Source organism: Coturnix japonica, chromosome 3 (genome assembly GCF_054131305.1).
Source record: "Coturnix japonica strain WE chromosome 3, WE-NBRP24, whole genome shotgun sequence".
Taxonomy (NCBI): domain Eukaryota; kingdom Metazoa; phylum Chordata; class Aves; order Galliformes; family Phasianidae; genus Coturnix; species Coturnix japonica.
This window is the reverse complement of record NC_140665.1, coordinates 8,199,419-8,215,563: the sequence shown is the minus strand read 5'-3', so window position 1 is coordinate 8,215,563 and position 16,145 is coordinate 8,199,419. Positions and strand designations below refer to the sequence as shown.

Sequence of the window (16,145 nt, the reverse complement as noted above, 5' to 3'; positions counted from 1 at the left end):
GTGCACCACCAGCCTGAGTTGCTCTCTGGTTGTGTGCTCACAGGCACATTTTCATGCTGCATGAAGGCCACTCCTTTCTAAAGTCTTTAGCAGGGTCAGTTGGGATAGGACAAGGGGAAACAGTCTCAAACAGAAGGAGGGAAGATTTAGATTGGAAATAAGGAAGTTTCTGGCAGAAGGCTGGTGAGGCACTGGAACATCTTGTCCAGAGACGTGCTGGGTGCCCGGACAGGCGTTCAAGGTCGGGCTGGAGCACGCTCAGAGCAACCTCATCTGGCGGTAGGTAGGTGTCCCTGTTCCCTGCAGGGGAGTGGGACTAGGTGCTCTTTCAGGGTTCCTTTTGGCTCAAATGATTCTATGATTCTACAAGATATCCTCATGGGCAGGACACCCGTGGACACAAGGAACAAGCACTGCGGAATGAGAGCTGAGATGCTGCATCGAGCAGGAGCTACAGCTCCCAACATACTCACTCTGGAAAGACAACAAGGCAGCCAGAGGGTGACAGGGAGGCCACTGGTGCCACCCGGGACATCACCATCTTCATCAGCCAGGGGGCCTGCAGGGGAGGAACAGAGAGGATGTGAGACATCCTTGTCACAGCTGAGGCACTGGGGACATGAGGAGCCTAAGCCAGGGAGAGCTGACAGCACCACAGCACTTGCACAGCCCATGCAGATGGCCAGGTCTTGGTGGGCCGTGTGTGGGCACAGCAAGGCTCACGGGACTGTCCGGTCCACAAACAAACCTACAGCTCACCTTGAGAACAGCTTTTCTGAGGTTCTCTTTCCCTGACAGCTTCTGGAGGAAGTCATAGTAGAACTTCATTTGGAAGGTCATTCCATCAATGAAGATCACTCCAATGTCCTTCAGGACAATGGCAACTTTCTCCCCAATTTTCAGGCAGCTGGATATCAGGAACACAGTGTTCTGGATGCTAGCCTGCACTATGTGCCAGCTCAGAGAGGCATCTGCGGCCACCTGGCTGCGCTTCAGGGGCTCCAGCTTCCTGTAGGCTGAAAAACACCAGGGACGGAGTTGATACGGTTGCTGTTCCACAGCTTCTTCCCTAGAACTGCTTCTGGTGGGCATCAACCAGAACGGCCCTATACTTGGACACGCTCCTCAGAGGGAGAGGTGGAGGATGGAGGCGGTGGCCCTGTTTGCCCCCTCCATGAAGCCAGCAAAGGTTTAATCCCCCCTCCTACCTGGCAGGGACTCCCCGTGGGACTGGAGGCCGTGCATGGCTACGAGGTTTGTAGCCAGCTGAAACACGGGCCACTGCAGAGTCACGTTTGCAGTCGTGATTTCTCTGGAGATGATGTCAAAGGAGCCGAAGGTGGGAATCCAGACTCCCTGCAAGTGAAAGAAAAACAAGGTGTGGAAGGGTTATGGGCTTGCTGGAGAAAGGGCTGGCGTTGACTTTCATCGGCCCTGAGATACTACACCACCAGCACAAGTGATACTGCATTGACAGGAAGCCCGTGGGATGCCCAGAAGTGAAATGCGGGGTGAGTTCCCTGCTTTCTGTGCAGGGGAAGACTCAGAGGATCTCTAGGCTGAGCTGGACAGGGAGAGGAGGAACCTGACAGCCAACACACCTTGTGCATCAGGAGCTGCTCTTGTACATAGGCGGCCACCGCATTCCAGACGGCAACTCGCTCTGGAGGGCAAAGGAAAATCAGGTCACACTCTGCATCTGCTGCTTCCCAGCACCCCTTCTGCTGCCAGGCAGGAGTGTGGTGGCAGATGGAAAGTGTTATCTCCGTCCCAAGACTGGATTCAGCACCGCTTCCATGGGGGCTGTGGGCCCACGTACCTTCAGTGTCAATGTGTATCGGTCCAGAGGTACGCCTCACTGTGGGGCCGTCCCCACAGAAGTTCATCCTGTTCCGCCTTATACCAGCGGGTTGCTCCTTGTTGGCAGCAGCCATGCCGGAGCTCATCCTTCAGATGCGTCTGCTCTCTACCAGATGCTCCTTCAGGATGCAGGACCCAGTGCCGCGCTCCACCTTCACACCCCTCCTGGGTGGCCGTGTCACAAACGTTGCCACAGCGCTGCTGTGACATCATGGCCAGTGCTGGACGCTGCCCATTATGACGCTGGCACAGCAGCCTGCTGCCCGCCCCGGGTGGGGGTGCTGACCCCTCTCTGCTTTCTCCCTCTCCTGTCTTTCCTCTCAGTGTAACGTTACCCATTTTCCTTTTGTAGCTATTGCCCAATCTGATCTCCAAGGAGGCAATGTGGAAACAAGTCCTGTTCCAAAGCGCTCTACTTGTCAATGCTGACGACCTGCTGTTAGAAAGTGCCTTCACTGTGCCTGGAAGTTGTCTGTTCCATCGTTAGGACGCTCAATAAATTACCCGGCATGGATCTTCTGTGTCGCTGTTGTGAGTCCATTGCTGCTGCGACCCTACCGGGCAGGGAGTGCCCAGTAGTCTGGGGGATCCCAGAGATTGGCTTCCTTGCAGCCTTCCAAGGGGAAGGGGGTTAGGATCCTGTGGGGTCAAGATGGGATCTACAGGCCCAAAGCTGGACAGCCTGAGGAGACCTGCCAGGCCAAAAGGCGGCCGGCTGGCTGGGCAGGCCCTTTTAGACCTGATCTTCCGTGCCCTGTCTCAGAAGTTGGAGTGAGTCCCAGGCCAGAAGTGGCAGCCTGGATGGTGTATCTTGGGGCTCTGTAGACTGGCTGGACTCAGGCCTTGAGGAAGATGTCAAATCTTTGATGAAAGCTGGCCGTCTGGAAAGGGAAGCCCTGTGTCACGTGTTACTTAGATTTAACGATTCTGTGACAGTATTTGGGTCAGAGATCTAAGGAGGTAAACCTTATTTGGGGTTTGGCTTATGCATACCGTGCTTTGTATCATACTATTCTGGAGAGAGTTTCCGATCTGAGATTCAAGCTAAAAAAGAAAAATCCCAAGTTAACTCTGATCAGTCACAGGAGGCATCAGTAGCAATATCAGTTGCCCCTGTGGAGGGCAAGAAATTGAAACGGGTGTCTATGCGTCTAGAACGAAAAGAAGGAGAAGCAGGGGGGTGGGGGGGCAGCAGAAGATCCAGGTGCCGGGCATGGATCAGTACCGAAAAAAGCAAAGGGAAAAACCAAGAGGCATGAAGAAGAGACTGATGAGGAGGAGGAAATTACTTATCGTCGACCTCTGAAGCTGACTGAAATCCAAGGCTCAAGAAAGAAGTTTACATGGCGTCAAGATGAAGGTATCCTTGCTTGGTTGCTTCGCTGCTGGGACAACGGGGCCAACAGCTTGTCTCCAGATGGTAATGAAGCTCGCCAACTAGGAAGCATTGCCCGAGATGCAGGTGTCGACAGAGGGATTAGCAGATGTACGGATGGAGCTGCCACTCTCTGGATGCGGCTGTTAGAAGCCGTGAGAGAAAGGTACCCCTACAGGGATGCTTTGAAGCCTAAAATTACTAGTTGGAATACCGTCCAAAAGGGTATCCAGTACCTGAGGGAATTGGCCATGATGGAATTGTTGTACAACCCTGATCCAAGCAAACATGATCCTGAGAGAGTGTGGGCTGATCCTGACATGTGGCAGAAAATCACAAGTACAGCACCAGAGAGAATCGCACATTTATTGGTAACAGCATCTAGAGGATTCAAGGACAGATGTCCCCGAGTTGTTGAGCTGATTTTAATACTTCAAACCGTCGTTCTGCAGCTCCCCAACTGAGGGAGAGGGATACTAGAGTTTATTGGACTGTGTGGATTCGATGGTCTGGCACATCAGAACCACAGAAATATAAGGAGCTGGTGGATACCGGTGCACAGTGCACCCTAATGCCCTCCAGTCATGAAGGGACAGAATCAATCCATATTTCTGGAGTGACTGGGGGCTCTCAAGAATTGACTGTGCTGGAGGCTGAAATAAGCCTCACTGGCAAAGACTGGCAAAAACATCCTATTGTGACTGGCCCAGGGGCTCCATGTATACTGGGTATTGATTACCTCAGAAGAGGGCATTTCAAGGATCCTAAGGGGTATCGATGGGCCTTTGGGATAGCTGCTGTAGATATGGACAACATTAAGCAGCTGTCTGTTTTGCCTGGCCTGTCAGAGGACCCGTCTGTTGTGGGGCTGCTACGAGTAAAAGAGCAGCAGGTACCGATTGCTACAAAGACAGTGCACAGACGGCAGTATCGCACCAACAGGGATTCCTTGCTCCCCATTCATGATTTGATTCACCAGTTGGAGAATCAGGGAGTGATCAGTAAAACTCACTCACCTTTTAACAGTCCCATATGGCCAGTGCGTAAAGCCAGTGGAGAATGGAGGCTGACAGTAGACTACCGTGGCCTGAATGAGGTCACACCCCCATTGAGCGCTGCTGTGCCGGACATGTTGGAACTCCAGTACGAGCTGGAGTCAAAAGCAGCCAAATGGTATGCCACCATTGACATTGCCAATGCCTTCTTTATTCCTTTGGCCGCAGAATGTAGGCCACAGTTTTCCTTCACCTGGAGGGGCATTCAGTATACTTGGAACTGTTTGCCCCAGGGGTGGAAACACAGCCCAACCATTTGCCATGGGTTGGTCCAAACTGTACTGGAACAGGGTGGTGCTCCTGAACACCTGCAGTACATTGATGACATTGCTGTGTGGGGAGATACAGCAGAAGAAGTTTTCACAAAAGGAGAGCAGATAATCCAAATTCTTCTACAAGCTGGCTTTGCTATTAAGCGAAGCAAAATAAAAGGGCCTGCCCAGGAAATTCAGTTCTTAGGTATAAAGTGGCAGGATGGACGTCGTCACATCCCAACAGATGTGATCGACAAAATCACTGCCATGTCTCCACCAACTAGCAAGAAAGAGACACAATCTTTCCTGGGTGCGGTGGGCTTTTGGAGGATGCACATTCCAAACTACAGCCTCATTGTAAGCCCCCTTTATCAGGTGACGCAGAAGAAGAATGATTTTGCATGGGGCCCTGAGCAGCAGCAGGCTTTTGAACAGATTAAACAAGAGATAGCCCGTGCTGTAGCCCTGGGGCCAGTACGGACTGGACAGGATGTAAAGAACATCCTCTATACTGCTGCTGGAGAGAAAGGCCCCACTTGGAGTTTGTGGCAAAGAGCCTCAGGAGAGACCCGAGGCCGACCCCTGGGATTCTGGAGTCAAGCGTATAAGGGGTCTGAAGAGTGCTACACTCCAACTGAGAAGGAGATCTTAGCCGCGTATGAGGGGGTTTGGGCTGCTTCCGAAGTAGTTGGGACTGAAACACAGCTCCTTTTGGCACCTCGACTGCCAGTGCTGAACTGGATGTTCAGAGGACAGGTTCCCTCCACCCATCATGCTACCAATGTCACCTGGAGCGAGTGGATTACTCTGATTACACAGCGAGCGCGAATGGGAAACTTCAATCGTCCAGGAATCCTAGAGTAGATCATGGACTGGCCTGAAGATAAAAAGTTTGGAACATCACCAGCAGAAGAGGTGTCACGTGCTAAAGAGGCCCCACCATACAGCGAATTACCAGAAAATGAAAAGAAATATGCCCTATTCACTGACGGATCATGTCGCATTGTAGGGAAGCATCGCAAATGGAAAGCTGCTGTGTGGAGCCCCACATGACAGGTTGCAGAGGCCACAGAAGGTAAGGGAGAATCAAGTCAGTTTGCAGAGGTAAAAGCTGTCCAGCTGGCCTTAGATGTTGCTGAACGGGAGAGGTGGCCAATGCTGTATCTTTATACTGACTCATGGATGGTGGCAAATGCCTTATGGGCGTGGTTACAGCAGTGGGAACAAAATAACTGGCAACGGAGGAGTAAACCTGTTTGGGTCGCTGAACTATGGAAGGACATTGCTGCCCGAACAAAGAATATGGTTGTAAGGGTGTGTCACGTGGATGCACATGTGCCCGAGTGTCGGGCTACTGAAGAACAACAAAACAACCATCAGGTAGATAAAGCTGCCAGAATTGAGGTGGCTCAAATCGACTTGGACTGGCAGAATAAGGGCGAATTATTTTTAGCTCGATGGGCCCATGAGACCTCAGGCCATCAAGGAAGAGACGCGACATATAAGTGGGCCAGAGACCGAGGGGTGAACTTAACCATGGACGCTATTGTGCAGATTATTCATGATTGAGAAACATGTGCCATAATTAAACAAGCCAAGAAGATGAAACCTCTCTGGGAGGAAGGGCGATGGCAAAAGTATAAATATGGGGAGGCGTGGCAGGTTGATTATATCACCTTGCCACGATCTCGCAGTGGTAAGTGTTATGTACTCACCATGGTAGAGGCAACTGCTGGGTGGCTTGAAACATACGCAGTACCCCATGCAACTGCTCGAAACACCATATTAGGTCTTGAGAAACAAGTCCTATGGCGACATTGGCACCTCAGAAAGAACTGAATCTGATAATGGGACACATTTCAAAAATTCTCTTATAAATACTTGGGCCAAAGATCATGGCATTGAGTGGATTTATCATATTCCCTACCATGCACCAGCTTCTGGTAAATTTGAACGATATAATGGGTTGTTGAAAACTATGTTGAAAGCAATGGGTGGTGGAACATTTAAGCACTGGGAGAAGAATCTGGCAGAAGCCACTTGGTTGGTCAATACTAGTGGATCTGTCAATCATGATGGTCCTAGTCAATCTAGCCCCCTACACACTGTAGAAGGAGATAAGGTCCCTGTTGTACATGTAAAGAACATGTTGGGAAAAGCTGTTTGGGTCCTTCCAGCTTCTGGAAAGGGCAAACCTATCCGTGGAACTGTCTTTGCCCAGAGTCCTGGGTGCACTTGGTGGCTAATGCAGAAGAATGGGAATGTTCAGTGTGTACCACAAGGGAATTTGATGCTGGGGGAGTGCAGTCAATAATTTTATGTATCTCTATATACAAATGTTTGCATGTGTAGTGTATTTTAGTTATTATAGTTATACATTTAGTTAAGTTACATGTAATTCTACTATTTAGCTATCATAGTTTTACATATGTGTATATATGTATATATATTAACCATGATGTAATAATGTAGAATAAGGGGTGGAATGTCATGGTTTTGTAATTTTGTAATTTTGCTATCAGTATTCCACATCATAACATCATGTAAAGCATGATACTTTTACAGAATGTGCTGGTTGTCTCTGGTGTACACGATGTCTCACGATGGTATGTGGCCTTTTAGCAGAGTTCGGGCTCTGACCCCTCAAAACAGTGACTGGAACTAGTTGCAGGTGATAGCAAGGCTAATCCAGTAAGGTTTTGATGAGGCCGTGTCAGAAGATTTCCCTGTCCTTATGAGCGTGGCTGGTGTGTGGTGTATGTTACCGAGATCTTCCTTCCTCTGTGTTTGATGAAGTCGATGCTGTTGGGTAGGGACGTTAAGGCTTTGGATGCGACAAGTTGGAATCCTATTGTGAGCCCAAATTCAGTAAACAGTTACTGCTAAACAGGGGCCTCGGGCATATGTTTTAAGTTTCTCTGTTTCCTGTAGGACTTAAACACGTGTTTATAGCTTTGCAGAGTTTATATGGCCCAAGAGCCATGTTTTTCATAGGGAGAAAGGTGTGCTTGAGTATCTTGTGTGCTCTTTGGCAAGGATGTGGTAAAAACCAGTCCTGGATGTTTGGTGATGGAGCAGTGTTGAGAGAGGCGAGCCAAGTGGTGGTAGGAGTCCTGAACCACCAGGTTTCTGTGCCTCTGTGTGGAGCCAAGTGCTTTGGAAATGTGCAGATTAGCATTGGCTAAGCCTCAGCTTCTGGATGCTTCTCATAAGCAGTACAAACCTCTCAAAAGCTTGAGGTTTGTCCATCACTAATTTTCAAATGAATTGCATGGGGAAATGGAAAAAAAAAACAAAAACCCTTAAGTTGATGTACTTGTTATTTTAAGAATAGAAAGGATAATGAATATGCCAGTAGTGTGTTAGTGTTACGGAGGAGCACAAAGTAGTGGCCAAGCGATAGGAGAAATAAGGAGGAATGTCTCTTGGTTATTTTCTCTAGGATCATCAGGATCTATGGATAAATGTAAAGATGGCTAATACATACATAAGGAAAGATAGTGGTTTTAACAGTTGGAAAAATATTGTGAGGCACCCGTGTTTCACCCCAGGTCAAAAAGCTTTGGAATAGTTTGTCTGATTTCCATTTTGCTGAGCAGTTCAGTCCATCAGAGAGGACTTGCTGGCCTCTGGACAAAGGGAGGGTGTGAAGGGGAGGAGGAAATCAGGATGTTAAGATCTGTGAAGAAGGATGAATGGCAATGGTTGTTTGTCACCTTACTGCCCTTCTTGTCTCTCTAGAGCCCAGCTGACTTCCTGGGATTGCTGAATAGCTGCCTTTCGCTGCCTCCTGCCTATCAAATCAAAAACCAGTGGTGTAAAACTGAGCATGAATTTGATGGGGTAAGTCCTTGAGTATTCTTTATTTCCATAAAAGCATTTGGATGTCTCAGGATGGAGGTCCAGATACCTACCCAAGTGTATTACAGCAATCACGGAATTTCTATTTCAGAGACTTTTTCAAAGCCCTTCAGCTGGAAAGGCAAAGGGAAGTGCAACTTTGGAGTAGTAAATGGTGCATATTAAAATGTAAACAGGTCTAATTAATGTAAATGGACTCCAGTCACGCTGGTGTATAGCTTTCTTTATGAGGGTATTCAGGAATTCTTCTGACAGTGAGTGATACAGTCCCAACTCCAGGTGCATGCTCAGCTTGGAAATATGCTAACATAAAGCTATGCACATAGCTTTAGCTTGGCCAGCTGCTTTGACTGCATCGCACTGCATCATCCTATCTTGATCTCTTTGCTCCCTCCATCAAAAGCTTTGCTCGGTCTAGACTCGTTGCAGGTGCTGACTGTGTTATTTTGATCCACATGAGATCAATACAGAGATGAATACAGAAAATTAAGTAGGGTTGTGCAGCACGAATTTGAATGTCTTAGGAGAATGATCTTGCTTAGGATAGGGTATCTTCCACACTTCTGATTGTCATCGCTCCCCACCCTTTGTGGGACTCAGACTTGTAGAACTAGCTCCTTGAAGAGAGGGGCTCCCAAGGTATTAACCCATGTAAACCGATGCTCTTCAACATCTTCCTTTGTCAGTGATATAGATGATGGCATCAAGTGCACCCTCAGCAGGTTTGCAGATGATACAAACTGAGCAGTGCAGTCGATACATTGGAGGGAAGGGAAGCCATCCAGAGGGACCGGTACAGTCTGGAGAGGTTGTGGGCGTCCCATCCCTGGAGGCATTCAAGGCTGAGCTACCCACGTTTGACTTCTGTGTTTATCAGTGGGGCAAGAGGAAAATCCTCTTCTTATTCTTTTTTCTTTTCTTTCCTGTAGAACTGCAAAAGCACTCACGGGAAGTTGGATGGCATCAAGGGCGCATGTTTTGGATTGTGCTTAGGTGGAGATAACTGTAAGGAAGGGAAAGAACACTTGTGGGGCAGGGGGTGCTGCTTAACATCCTACAATGAAGTGCAGAGCACTTTTCATGTAGTGTTCAATCACTGTTTTCTCAAAGGTAGTACAATTCTGAGCTAAGCAACAATTAAGCCAGTGATTTTAAGTATCAGTTTCTGATGAAAGTGGCTACCTGTGTTCAGAGGGCACACTTAATTCACTGCGCCTGTGGAAATTCTGATGAGCAATTAGCAAAAATACCCTTGTCGTTAGAGAGAAACAAGAACACTGTCCTCCAAAAAGTAATCAGTGCCATTTCAGTAAGTGACACCTCTTCATTTTACAGGAGGAAAAAACCCAACAAAACGGAGCCTAACAGATTAATGAGACCAAAATGTTAGGAAAGTGTGCTTGAGTTTTCCCAGTAATTAGTGCCCGAATTCCAGAATGGGTTTCTGAACCTTTCTTTCATCCTGCAGGTCCTATGAAGGACTGTGCCTGCATTGTAATCTCCATCAGAAATGCCTCCTTTCTCAGTGAAAATCCAGCCATTGGATTAAGGGCAAAAATGATGTGCAGAGTAGAAGCTGTTCTTCCCTCTGAATACAGTCTGCTTCAACACCCTTGCATTCAGAATCCCTTTAAAGCTGATGCAAAGAGAAGCATGTTTGGTTGTTTTGTGTTGTTTTGTTTTAAATAGCTTTGAACAGCCAGATCCAGTAGCTAAGAAGCCTCGTTCCAGCTTTTCTGTACAAATGGAGTCATGGTGAGTGTTTTCTCTAACAATTGTAGCGTTGGGACACACGCTTCTGTTTTTGCCATCAACTGAATATTGTTCTCTCTCCTTATTAATATCTTGCAGGAAAGAATGTTTCATGTGTAATGAAAAACTGGTGTCCAGAAGATCACTGGGGCCAGATCCCAATGTTGCTGCACTCATCGGTAACACGTGTCCAGGCCCTGATGTATCTGAAGCTGATCAGGAGGGAATGCTGGCAAGCATCAGCTGACGCAATGCCAGCAAGCTTTCAGTCACAGTGTTAAGGAAGGATGAAGACGCGGGCTGGGAACAGTTTGGTCATCACCTGATTTGGCCACATGTAACTTGATGCTAGAAATACACCAGGTCCTCACTCCCTGCATAGCAAGAGATTCCTCCGTTCTCCTCCAAAAGCTGCCAAAGTAACTTCTGTGTGATGAGTGCTGAGATCAAACTTTGTAGGGAAGGAAAGAGTGGTAAAGAACTAAGAACCTGCAAGATAGTTTTGGATAGGGCGGTGGATGTAGTTTACCATGATTTCAGCAAGGCATTTGGTACTGTCTCCCAGGACATCCTTATAGCAAAGCTGAGGAAGTGTGGGATAGATGAGTGGTCAGAGAGGTGGGTTGAGAACTGGCTGACTGGCAGAGCACAGAGGGATGTTGTTGGCAGTGCAGAGTCCAGGTGGCGACCTGTAAGTAGCAATGTTCCCCAGGAGTCAGTGCTGGGTCCAGTCTTGTTCAACATCTTCATCAATGATCTTGATGAGGGGATAGTGACCACCCTCAGCATGTTTGCTGATGATACGAAGTTGGGAGAATTGGCTGACACGCCTGAAGGCTGTGCTGCCATTCAGCGAGACCTGGACAGGCTGGAGAGCTGGGCAGTAAGAAACCAGATGAGGGTCAACAAAAGCAAGTGTAGAGTCTTGCACCTAAGGAGGAGTAATTGCATACACTAGTAAAGGTTGGGGGATGACCTGCTGGAGGGGAGCTCTGCAGAGAGGGACCTGGGTGTCCCGGTGGACGGCAGGTTGGCCATGAGCCGTCAGTGTTCTCTCGTGGCCAAAAAGGCCAATGGCATTCTGGGGTGCATGGCCAGCAAGTCAAGGGAAGTGATCCTCCCCTCTACTTTGCCCTGGTAAGGCCTCATCTAGAGTACTGAGTCCAGCTGTGGGCTCCCCAGTACAAAAAAGACAGGGATCTCTTGGAAAGAGTCCAGCAGTTCTTTCTTTCTAAATGTTCTTTCTTTCTTTCCAGAGCTCATCGTTGGGGAGCGTTTTTATCTTATTCAGACTCTTTGCTTTGCCATGAAATTGTATTCAGGTTATTTGCTTTACGTTTGTATTTCTAGACCTTGTTTTGCTTTGCTCTGTTTTCCCTGTTTGTTTGGTATTCTTACCTTTGCTTTTCTTTAGTGCCCCCGTGGCTTTGCTTTCCACGGTCTTTGTTTCATGTTCGTTGCTTCTTTGTCTGTCTGGTTCCGTTCTTTGCATTCCCTTTATCCTTGATGAGGTCATTCTTTTCCTTTTGAGACTCTTTTTTTTTTTTTTTTTTTTTCTCTCTTTGCTTTGAGTTTCTCCTTTCCTTTTCATTCTTCCTTGCCTGGCTTTGCTTTCCTTGTCCCCTTGCCCGTGCCTTTCCTCTTACTTTCCCTTCCCTTACCTGATGTTCTCTCGCCCTCAACTGTCTTGTTTGGTTTATTCGTTTCTGGCTTCTTATTATCCAGCCTCCTCTTTGGCTTTCCTTCTCTGCTTGATGCATTTGCAGTTGTTTTTTCTTCTCATTTTCCCAGGTGGGTCCACTCCTCCAGGACAATGATGCCTGTTCCCTTGTAGTGGTCTTGCAGCTTTTCCTCTGATGGCTGGCGAGATCCGTGCCCGGTAGCTACTAGTACCTCCTCCTTGGCTGACTGCAGGTGCTCTGCCTTCCTCCAGAGAGATGTTTGGTTCTAATTGTCATCTGCAAACCAAATTTGAGCTGGCCACCCTGATGTTGCATCTCTGGTGGACTTAGCAGCATGCCCTGTAGCTACCCTTTCCTCCTCCCAGGAGGAGGAGGAGCTTTCAGCATCCTCCTGACTCAGTTGTCATCTCTGCGTTGTTTTCATCTGTGCTTTTCCGCGCTGCTTTTCCCCTGTAGTGCTTTTCTGTGCTGCTTTTAACTTTGAGTGCTTTTAACTTTGAGTGCTTTTAACTTTGAGTGCTTTTCTGTGCTGATTTTCCCTTTCAGAACTTTTCCCTTTGGGGGCATTTCCCTTTCAGTGCTGCTTTTCCCTTTCAGTTCTGCTTTCCCAATCTCCTTTCCCTTTCAGTGCTGCTTTTCCGAGCTCCTCTTCCCTTTCAGTGCTGCTTTTCTGTGCTCCTTTTCCCTTTTGGTGCTCCTTTTCCCTTTTGGTGCTCCTTTTCCCTTTTGGTGCTCCTTTTCCCTTTTGGTGCTCTTTTCCCTTTTAGTGCTGCTTTTCCGTGCTCCTTTACCCTATTAGTGCTTTTCCGTGCTGCTTTTCCATTTTAGGGCTGCTTTTCCATGCTCCTTAACCCTTTTAGTGCTGCTTTTCCATTTCAGTGCTCCTTTCCCCTTCAGGGCTGTTTTCCCTTTCAGCACTGTTTTCCCTTTCAGGGCTTCTTTTCCTTGTTCCTTTTCCCTTTCAGGGCTGCTTTTCCCTTTCAGGGCTGCTTTTCCGTGCTCCTTTACCCTATTAGTGCTTTTCTGTGCTCCTTTTCCATTTTAGTGCTGCTTTTCCATGCTCCTTAACCCTTTTAGTGCTGCTTTTCCATTTAAGTGCTCCTTTTCCTTTCAGGGCTGTTTTCCCTTTCAGGGCTGCTTTTCATTGCTCCTTTTCCCTTTCAGGGCTGATTTTCACTTTCAGTGCTGCTTTTCCCTTTCAGGGCTGCTTGCCACCTTTCCCTTTCAGTGCTGCATTACTTTATTAGGGCTGCCTTTCCCTTTCCGGGCGGCAGGCTTTTGGCCTTGCAGGGCTTCCCAGGCCTGCAGGCTTCAGGCCTGGCAGGGATCCCCAAGACAGCCTGCCGGACTTTGGCCTGGCAGACACCCCACAACCATCTGACCAGATGACTTTTGCCTTAGGGCCTCCCCGGCCAGCTGGCTTTTGGCCTGGCTGGGCCCACTCGAGCCACCCGGCTGGCGTTCGACCTGGTATGGCTCCTTGACCCGGCTGAGTTTTGGCCTGGCAGGGCCCCTGGTCCAGATGGCTTTTGGCCTGGCAGGGTCCCCGTAACCAGCCCGCCAGCTTCTGGCCTGGCAAGGCCCCCACAGGTCAGCCAGCTGGTTCTGTCCTGGCAGGGATCCCTGGGTCTGCCGGCTGGGTTTTGGCCTGGTAGGGCTTCCCTTTCCAGACGGCCAGCTTTCATCAAAGATTTGACATCTTCCTCAAGGCCTGAGTCCAGCCAGTCTACAGAGCCCCAAGACATACCATCCAGGCTGCCACTTTTGGCCTGGGGCTCACTCCAACTTCTGAAGCAGAGGACATGGAAGATCAGGTCTAAAAGGGCCTGCCCAGCCAGCCGGCTGCCTTTTGGCCTGGCAGGTCTCCTCAGGCTGTCCGGCTTCGGGCCTGCAGATCCCGTCTTGACCCCACAGGATCCCAACCCCCTTCCCCTTGGAAGGCTTCAAGGAAAGCCAATCTCTGGGATCCCCCAGACAAAGCACTCCCTGCCCGGTAGGGTCGCAGCAGCAATGGACTCACAACAGTGACACAGAAGATCCATGCCGGGTAATTTATTGAGCATCCTAACGAGGAACTGACAACTTCCAGGCACAATGAAGGCACTTTCTGACATCAAGTCGTCAGCATGACGGGTAGAGTGCTTTGGAACAAGACTTGTTTCCACATCGCCTCCTTGGAGATCAGTTTGGGCAACGGCTACAAAAGGAAAATGGGTAACGTTACACTGAGAGGAAAGACAGGAGAGGGAGAAAGCAGAGAGGGGTCAGCACCCCCACCCGGGGCGGGCAGCAGGCTGCTGTGCCAGCGTCATAATGGGCAGCGTCCAGCACTGGCCATGATGTCACAGCGGCGCTGTGGCAACGTTTGTGACACGGCCACCCAGGAGGGGTGTGAAGGGGGAGCGCGGCACTGGGTCCTGCATCCTGAAGGAGCATCTGGTAGAGAGCAGACGCATCTGAAGGATGAGCTCCGGCATGGCTGCTGCCAACAAGGAGCAACCCGCTGGTATAAGGCGGAACAGGATGAACTTCTGTGGGGACGGCCCCACAGTGAGGCGTACCTCTGGACCGATACACATTGACACTGAAGGTACGTGGGCCCACAGCCCCCATGGAAGCGGTGCAGAATCCAGTCTTGGGACGGAGATAACACTTTCTATCTGCCACCTCACTCCTGCCTGGCAGCAGAAGGGGTGCTGGGAAGCAGCAGATGCAGAGTGTGACCTGATTTTCCTTTGCCCTCCAGAGCGAGTTGCCGTCTGGAATGCGGTGGCCGCCTATGTACAAGAGCAGCTCCTGATGCACAAGGTGTGTTGGCTGTCAGGTTCCTCCTCTCCCTGTCCAGCTCAGCCTAGAGATCCTCTGAGTCTTCCCCTGCACAGAAAGCAGGGAACTCACCCCGCATTTCACTTCTGGGCATCCCACGGGCTTCCTGTCAATGCAGTATCACTTGTGCTGGTGGTGTAGTATCTCAGGGCCGATGAAAGTCAACGCCAGCCCTTTCTCCAGCAAGCCCATAACCCTTCCACACCTTGTTTTTCTTTCACTTGCAGGGAGTCTGGATTCCCACCTTCGGCTCCTTTGACATCATCTCCAGAGAAATCACGACTGCAAACGTGACTCTGCAGTGGCCCGTGTTTCAGCTGGCTACAAACCTCGTAGCCATGCACGGCCTCCAGTCCCACGGGGAGTCCCTGCCAGGTAGGAGGGGGGATTAAACCTTTGCTGGCTTCATGGAGGGGGCAAACAGGGCCACCGCCTCCATCCTCCACCTCTCCCTCTGAGGAGCGTGTCCAAGTATAGGGCCGTTCTGGTTGATGCCCACCAGAAGCAGTTCTAGGGAAGAAGCTGTGGAACAGCAACCGTATCAACTCCGTCCCTGGTGTTTTTCAGCCTACAGGAAGCTGGAGCCCCTGAAGCGCAGCCAGGTGGCCGCAGATGCCTCTCTGAGCTGGCACATAGTGCAGGCTAGCATCCAGAACACTGTGTTCCTGATATCCAGCTGCCTGAAAATTGGGGAGAAAGTTGCCATTGTCCTGAAGGACATTGGAGTGATCTTCATTGATGGAATGACCTTCCAAATGAAGTTCTACTATGACTTCCTCCAGAAGCTGTCAGGGAAAGAGAACCTCAGAAAAGCTGTTCTCAAGGTGAGCTGTAGGTTTGTTTGTGGACCGGACAGTCCCGTGAGCCTTGCTGTGCCCACACACGGCCCACCAAGACCTGGCCATCTGCATGGGCTGTGCAAGTGCTGTGGTGCTGTCAGCTCTCCCTGGCTTAGGCTCCTCATGTCCCCAGTGCCTCAGCTGTGACAAGGATGTCTCACATCCTCTCTGTTCCTCCCCTGCAGGCCCCCTGGCTGATGAAGATGGTGATGCCCCGGGTGGCACCAGTGGCCTCCCTGTCACCCTCTGGCTGCCTTGTTGTCTTTCCAGAGTGAGTATGTTGGGAGCTGTAGCTCCTGCTCGATGCAGCATCTCAGCTCTCATTCCGCAGTGCTTGTTCCTTGTGTCCACGGGTGTCCTGCCCATGAGGATATCTTGTAGAATCATAGAATCATTTGAGCCAAAAGGAACCCTGAAAGAGCACCTAGTCCCACTCCCCTGCAGGGAACAGGGACACCTACCTACCGCCAGATGAGGTTGCTCTGAGCGTGCTCCAGCCCGACCTTGAACGCCTGTCCGGGCACCCAGCACGTCTCTGGACAAGATGTTCCAGTGCCTCACCAGCCTTCTGCCAGAAACTTCCTTATTTCCAATCTAAATCTTCCCTCCTTCTGTTTGAGACTGTTTCCCCTTGTCCTATC

The 16,145-nt window shown here is 49.7% G+C and overlaps 2 protein-coding genes across 2 annotated transcripts; one reads left to right on the top strand and one right to left on the bottom strand.

The window, feature by feature from the left end:
* Positions 1-469: 469 nt before the first annotated feature.
* LOC107312302 (coiled-coil domain-containing protein 81-like) lies at positions 470-2,172 on the bottom strand. Its single transcript, XM_085540984.1, has 4 exons — positions 1,602-2,172; positions 1,209-1,356; positions 760-1,016; positions 470-559 (listed from the first exon to the last, which is right to left on the bottom strand). The coding sequence occupies exons 1-4, from the start codon at positions 1,944-1,946 to the stop codon at positions 470-472; spliced, it is 840 nt and encodes a 279-aa protein (XP_085397110.1). The 5' UTR covers positions 1,947-2,172.
* Positions 2,173-8,265: 6,093 nt separating this feature from the next.
* LOC116653213 (coiled-coil domain-containing protein 81-like) lies at positions 8,266-15,779 on the top strand. Its single transcript, XM_085540983.1, has 7 exons — positions 8,266-8,387; positions 9,335-9,410; positions 10,095-10,160; positions 10,257-14,647; positions 14,893-15,040; positions 15,233-15,489; positions 15,690-15,779. Exons 4-7 carry the CDS (start codon positions 14,303-14,305, stop codon positions 15,777-15,779), a joined length of 840 nt encoding a protein of 279 aa, XP_085397109.1. The 5' UTR covers positions 8,266-8,387; positions 9,335-9,410; positions 10,095-10,160; positions 10,257-14,302.
* Positions 15,780-16,145: the final 366 nt, after the last annotated feature.